The sequence below is a fragment of the Chrysemys picta genome, unplaced genomic scaffold, assembly GCF_011386835.1.
Source record: "Chrysemys picta bellii isolate R12L10 unplaced genomic scaffold, ASM1138683v2 scaf178, whole genome shotgun sequence".
NCBI lineage: Eukaryota > Metazoa > Chordata > Testudines > Emydidae > Chrysemys > Chrysemys picta.
The window spans coordinates 105,357-112,543 of record NW_027052885.1 but is presented as its reverse complement, the minus strand read 5'-3'; the positions used below and the strand labels follow the sequence as shown (position 1 = coordinate 112,543).

Here is a 7,187-nt window from a genome sequence, read left to right as displayed (position 1 = left end):
TGGGTGCGAGCTCCCGTTGCAGAGCACAGAACAGCTGCTGCGTTTGTACTGTTAGGATCTCCCGTAGCTGCCGGATAAAGAGCTTCCGGATCCCAGTAGGATGGGGTGAGGAGATGGCCTGCTTTTCCTGGCATGGACTTGAATTTCCCTTGTTCTCCATGAGGCAGCAGCTCAGACGCTGGGCAGCTCAGCAGCCCGTATTGATCCGGGTGAGGCTGCGGGGTGGGTTTGGGGTTTGTTTAAAATGGCTTAAGGCACATTGGTGCCCTTGTGACACCTCAGTAACAGGTGTGGTTTGACCTAAACAGGGTTAGGCCCCAGTGCAGCCTGGCCCTACTGGGTCATAGAAGATAAGGGTTGGAAGAGGGGAAAAGGACACTGCCCAACTTACTTGGGGTTTGCAAGAAGGCTGGCTAACCTAGTGAGAAGGGCTTTAAACTAGGTTTGTTGGCGGGGGGGGGGGAGGGTAAGGAGACCAAAGCCCTGAGGGAAGTGGGATACCAGGAGGAAGCAGGAGAGCACAAGAGAGGAGGACTCCTGCCTCACACTGAGAAAGCAGGACGATCAGCGAGTTATCTTAAGTGCCTATACACAAATGCAAGAAGCCTGGGAGACAGGCAGGGAGAACTGGAAGTCCTGGCACAATCAAGGAATTATGATGTGATTGGAATAACAGAGACTTGGTGGGATAACTCACATGATTGGAGCACTGTCATGGATGGATATAAACTGTTCAGGAAGGACAGGCAGGGCAGAAAAGGTGGGGGAGTTGCATTGTATGTAAGAGAGGAGTATGACTGCTCAGAGCTCCAGTATGAAACTGCAGATAAACCTGAGAGTCTCTGGATTCAGTTTAGAAGTGTGAGCAACAAGGGTGATGTCATGGTGGGAGTCTGCTATAGACCACCAGACCAGGGGGATGAGGCGGATGAGGCTTTCTTCAGGCAACTACCAGAAGGTACTAGATCACAGGCCCTGGTTCTCATGTGGGACTTAAGTCACCCCGATATCTGCTGGGAGAGCAATACAGCAGTGCACAGACAATCCAGGAAGCTTTGGAAAGTGTAGGGGACAATTTCCTGGTGCAAGTGCTGGAGGAACCGATTAGGGGCAGAGCTCTTCTTGACCTGCTGCTCACAAACAGGGAAGAATGAGTAGGAGAAGCAAAAGTAGCTGGGAACCTGGGAGCAGTGACTATGAGATGGTCGAGTTCAGGATCCTGACACAAGGAAGAAAGGAGAGCAGGAGAATACAGACCCTGAACTTCAGAAAAGCAGACTTTGACTCCTTCAGGGAACTAATCGGCAAGGTACCCTGGGAGACTAACATGAAGGGGAAAGGAATCCAGGAGAGCTGGCTATATTTTAAAGAATCCTTATTGAGGTTGCAGGAGCAAACCATCCCGATGTGCAGAAAGAATAGCAAATATGGCAGGCGACCAACTTGGCTTAACAGTGAAATCCTTGCTGATCTTAAACACAAAAAAGAAGCTTACAAGAAGTGGAAGATTGGACAAATGACCAGGGAGGAGTATAAAAATATTGCTCAGGCATGCAGGAGTGAAATCAGGAAGGCCAAATAACACTTGGAGTTGCACATAGCGGAGATGTTAAGAGTAACAAGAAGGGTTTTTTACAGCTACGTTAGCAACAAGAAGAAGGTCAAGGTAAGTGTGGGCCCCTTACTGAATGGGGAGGCAACCTAGTGACAGAGGATGTGGAAAAAGCTAATGTACTCAATGCTTTTTTTGCCTCTGTTTTCACGAACAAGGTCAGCTCCCAGACTACTGCACCAGGCAGCACGGTATGGGGAGGAGGTGATCAGCCCTCTGTGGAGAAAGAAGTGGTTCAGGACTATTTATAAAAGCTGGACAAGCACAAGTCCATGGGGCCGGATGCACCGCATCCGAGGATGTTAAATGAGTTGGCTGATGTGATTGCAGAGCCATTTGCCATGATCTTTGAAAAATCATGGCAATCGGGGAGGTCCCGGATGATTGGAAAAAAGCTAATGTAGTGCCCATCTTTAAAAAAGGGAAGAAGGAAGATCCGGGGAACTACAGGCCAATCAGCCTCACCTCAGTCCCTGGAAAAATCATGGAGCAGGTCCCTCAAGGAGTCAATTCTGAAGCACTTGGAGGAGAGGAAAGTGATCAGGAACAGTAGCATGGATTCGCCAAGGGCAAGTCATGCCTGACTAACCTAATTGCCTTCTATGATGAGTTAACTGGCTCTGTGGATGAGGGGAAAGCAGTGGACATGTTATTCTTTGACTTTAGCAAAGCTTTTCATACAGTCTCCCACAGTATTCTTGCCAGCAAGTTAAAGAAGAATGGGCTGGATGAATGGACTGTAAGGTGGATAGAAAGCTGGCTAGATCATCGGGCTCAACAGTGATCAATGGCTCCATGTCTAGTTAGCGGCCAGTATCAAGCGGAGTGCCCCAAGGGTCGGTCCTGGGGCTGGTTTTGTTCAACATCTTCATTAATGATCTGGAGGATGGCATGGATTGCACCCTCAGCAAGTTTGCAGATGACACTAAACTGGGAGGAGTGGTAGATACGCTGGAGGTAGGAATAGGAAACAGAGGGACCTTGACAAATTAGAGGATTGGGCCAAAGGAAATCTGATGAGGTTCAGCAAAGACAAGTGCAGAGTCCTGCACTTAGGACGGAAGAATCCCATGCACTGCTACAGACTAGGGACCGATTTCCTACGCAGCAGTTCTGGGAAAAGGACCTAGGGGTTACAGCGGATGAGAAACTGGATATGAGTCAACAGTGTGCCCTTGTTAGCTTTTTTTGGCAACATCCTTTTGGGTTGTATAAGTAGGAGCATTGCCAGCAGATCGTGGGACATGATCATTCCCCTCTATTCGGCATTGGTGAGGCCTCATCTGGAGTACTGTGTCCATTTTGGGGCCCCACATTACAAGAAGAATGTGGAAAAATTGGACAGAGTCCAACGGAGGCCAACAAAAATGATAAGGGGGCTGGAGTACATGACTTATGAGGAGAGGCAAAGGGAACTGGGCTTATTTAGTCTGCAGAAGAGAAGAATGGGGGGGATTTGATAGCTGCTTTCAACTACCTGAAAGGGGGTTCCAAAGAGGATGGATCTAGACTGTTCTCAGTGGTAGCAGATGACCAAACAAGGAGTAATGGTCCCAAGTTGCAGTGGGGGAGGTCTCGTTTGGATATTAGGAAAAACTTTTTCACTAGTAGGGTGGTAAAGCACTGGAATGGGTTACCTGGGGAGCTGGTGGAATCTCCATCATTAGAAGGTTTTTAAGGCCCTTCTTGACAAATCCCTGGCTGGGATGATTTAGTTGGTGTTGGTCCTTCTTTGAGCAGGGCATTGGACTAGATGACATCCCAGGTCTCCTCAAACCCTAATCTTCTATGATCTTACAAAACTGGGTGACTGGGCAATAAAATGGTAAGTGAAATTCCGTGTCGATAAATGCAAAGTAATGCACAGTTGAAAACATAATCCCAGTTTATACATATAAAGTGGTGGGATCTAAATTAGCTGTTACCACTCGAGAGATCTTGGAGTCATTGTGGATAGTTCTCTGAAAACATGCATTCAATGTGGAGTTTCAGAGGGATAGCCATGTTAGTTTGTTTCTGCAAAAACAAAGGGGAGTCCCATGGCACCTTAAAGACTAACAAATTTATTTGGGCATAAGTTTTCGTGGGCTGGAACCCACTTTGTCAGATGCATACACGAAAGCTTAGTCTTTAAGGTACCACAGGACTCCTCGTTTTTTCAATGCGCAGTGGCAATCAAACAAGCTAACAGAATGTTGAGAATCATTAGGAAAGTGACTGATAGTAAGACAGAAAATATATTGCCTCTATATAAATCCATGGTATGCCCACATCTTGACTATTGCATGCAGATATAGTCATTCCATCAGAAAAAAGAAATATTGGAAAAAGTACAGAAAAGGGGAACAAAAATGATTAGGGGTATGGAATGGCTGCTACATGAGGAGAGATTAATAAGACTGGAACTTTTCAGCTTGGAAAAGAGATGACTGGGGGGATATAATGAAAGTCTATTTTTCCACAGAGGTTGCGGAAGTCATGGGATCTGAGACTTCCAGCAAACTCCATGACTTCAGAACACGGCGGCCGGAAGCTGTGCGGTCCCCCTGCCACCTGTAGCAGCCGGGAGCGGTGGGGCGGCCTCCGTGGGTTGTGGGGGAACCAACCGCTCCCAGTTGCTGTGGGTGGCAGGGGGACCCGGAGCTCTGAGTGGGCTGCAGTTGCCTAGCGCGTGGGTGGTGTGTGGGTCACGCAGCTGAGCTCCCCATTTTGCCATGAATATTTTTAGTAAAAGTCACGGATGGGTCACGGGCTTCCGTGAGCTTTTCTTCGTTGCCCAGGACCTGTCCAGGTCTTATACTGCAAATATCCATGACAAAATCATAGTCTTAATCAAGACTGGTATGGAGAAAGTGAATACCGAAGTGTTATTTACCCCTTCACATAACACAAGAACTAGGGGTCACCCAAATAAATTAATAGGCAGCAGGTCTAAAACAAACAAAAGGAAGTATTTCTTCACACAACACAGTCAACCAGTGGAACTCCTTTCCAGAGGACGTTGTGAAGGTCAAGACTATAACACGATTCAAAAAAGATCTAGCTAAGTTTATGGAGGATAGGTCCACCAATGGCTATTGGTCAGGATGGGCAGGGATGCTGTCCCTAGCCTCTGTTTGCCAGAATCTGGGAACGGGCGACAGGGGATGGATCACTTGATGATTCCCTGTTCTGTTCATTCCCTCTGGGGCACCAGGCATTGGCCACTGTCAGAAGACAGGAGACTGGGCTAGATGCGCCTTTGGTCTGACCCAGTCTGGCCGATCTTATGTTCTGAATAAATTACAGTAAATTCTGTGCACAGCCGGTGTCCTGGCTCCCACCTGTAGCTTGGACACATTCCCCTGCCCACCTTGCCTTCCCCAGCTTCAGCTCCTGCATCTCCCCTCCCCCAGTCCTCCTGCCCCACCCTCTCCCATAACACCCCCTTCCTTTTCCCCACACTGCACTCCAGCCCTGCCCCTCCTCCTGGGCCCCCTCTCCTGCCTCACACTCCCCTGTACCCCCAGTACACGGTCCCCATATGCTCCCGTACTCCTCACATGCTCCAGCCCCCCTGTACCTCCCTACCCCTTCCTCTCCTCACTCCCCCTCCAGCCCTGCCTCCCTTTCTCCTTCTACCCCACCGTCTCTTTCTCCCCGGTCAGGCCATTCTGTGAGCCCTTCCCCAGATCTCCCTCCCACAGGAGCCCTCCTGAGGGATGGCGCTGCCTCTCGCATATTGCCAGGGGCTCCTGGCAGGGTCTGGTTCGGTCTGACTCTCCCCTCCCCCAATCTCCCCCCTCAGGCCTGCACTCCAGGCGCATTTTGGACACTGTGGTGTCGGAGCCTGCCCCGGGGCTGCCCTGGTACAGCCGTGTTGTGTATGTGGACGATCAGCTCACCTATGTCTACACCAGTGGGACGAAGAGGGCGGAGCCCTACACACTGTGGATGGCGCAGAACGAGGGTTCGGAGTTCTGGGACGAGGTGACCTGGTGGGGACAGCGCTTCCAGAAATGGTACAATGCGAGTCTGAACACCCTGAGTCAGCTCTACAACCGGACCGAGGGTGAGTGAAGGACACAACACGACCTAGGGATGCAGGGAAATGGGGTGGGGGTTGGGAGTGTGGTTGTAAACAGGGTGAAGGGACACCGGGATGTGTGTTGGGGATGGGGGGAGGGGACAGAGTCCGAAGGCGCATTTTCTCGCTGGAGTCAGTGTGAATGTGGGGGACAAAGGGATATGGGATGGGGGGAGGGGCTGCAGGATGGAGGGTCCATGCGAAAGAGATTTTTTGACACCCTCCAAAGTGGGACTCTCAGATTGTCCCCTCCCCAAACAGCCCAGACTTCTGCTACCAGTCCCACTTGCAGCTGCCTCTGCTGCCCTTCGGGGGGGCCCCCTCCCACCCCCGCCATTTCCCAGACATATATTTCCCAGACAGAGTGGCAGAGGTGCAAAAGCCAGAAGTTCCCAGCAGACCCGGCTAGTCCGACCTCCTGGTGACGCAGGCCAGAGAATCGCACCCAGCGATTTCTGGACAGGGGGGTTTGTTCCTCCTGGCTACAACAGTGACTCTGTCAGACCCTAAAGCTAGAACAGGGTTCTGAGACGTCTTGTCTCAATTCCCAGATATCGAGTGATGGGGAGCCCCAATATCGACAGCCCCAAGTGTTCAGACATCACGAGTCAGACCCCCAAAATCCTGAGTTTGGCTTAAGCGTTGTAAGTATTTTGGGAATAATACTGGAGCTTATTTTTATTTGCCCTCTGGTTTGAGCCATTAGGGGACACATTTCTGGGGTTTTCCCTGCTGCTAGAAGGACTAGAAGTTACTGCTGTAAGAAAAGAGAGCTGAGACTTTCCCCTAATCCCATGAGTTCAGGAACTGGGGATTTATTAAAACCACCCACTATCATGAAACGCACAGTAAAGTCACAAGAGCAGGCAGTGGTGCATTCACCCCAGCCCTGGGGAGAAGCTGCTCACCAGTGAGCCTCCTTCATTGTTCACTTTGTCTTATTTCCAGAGTGAGTTTATCTCAGGTCAGACTCCGCAGAGTGTCATCAACTTGGGCTGGAGAGTTAGTGAGAGAATCAGCCCCTGCAACGTGCAGATTTCAGAGTAGCAGCCGTGTTAGTCTGTATCCGCAAAAAGAACAGGAGTACTTGTGGCACCTTAGAGACTAACAAATTTATTAGAGCATAAACTTTCGTGGACTACAGCTAAATATGTTAGTCTCTAAGGTGCCACAAGTACTCCTGTTCTTTTTGCAACGTGCAGAGACTCCCGGGCTGCCTTACTCCTGGCACCACAAACCCAGCACGGAGCCCCCGGGGTCAGGCAGGTTCCCCTGCGCACTATCAATAGACGTGTACAGAGCCGTTCTTCCTGCTCAGTCCCTGATGTGGGGGGCTGTAGTCACCTGGCCAGGCCCCCGATTGTGCTGTCTCACTTAGCACGGGAATGATCCATAAGCGTTCAGTGCCTGGCGCTGCTGAACTGTCCCTGGCAGGTGACGGTCTCTCTGACGTAATTGCTCCTCCCTTCCTGAGAGGGGACTCGCGAGTGACAATCCCTGTTTTCCCCG

The 7,187-nt window shown here is 50.4% G+C and overlaps 1 protein-coding gene across 1 annotated transcript in view; it reads left to right on the top strand.

The window, feature by feature from the left end:
• The first annotated feature begins 1,606 nt into the window (after positions 1-1,606).
• Positions 1,607-7,187, top strand: part of LOC135978240 (class I histocompatibility antigen, F10 alpha chain-like) — a 31,508-nt gene continuing 25,927 nt past the window's right edge. Inside the window, exons 1-3 of the mRNA XM_065579244.1 lie at positions 1,607-1,666; positions 5,210-5,267; positions 5,400-5,663. Of these exons, the coding sequence (XP_065435316.1) occupies positions 1,607-1,666; positions 5,210-5,267; positions 5,400-5,663 (382 nt within the window). The remainder of the gene's footprint in view (positions 1,667-5,209; positions 5,268-5,399; positions 5,664-7,187) is intronic.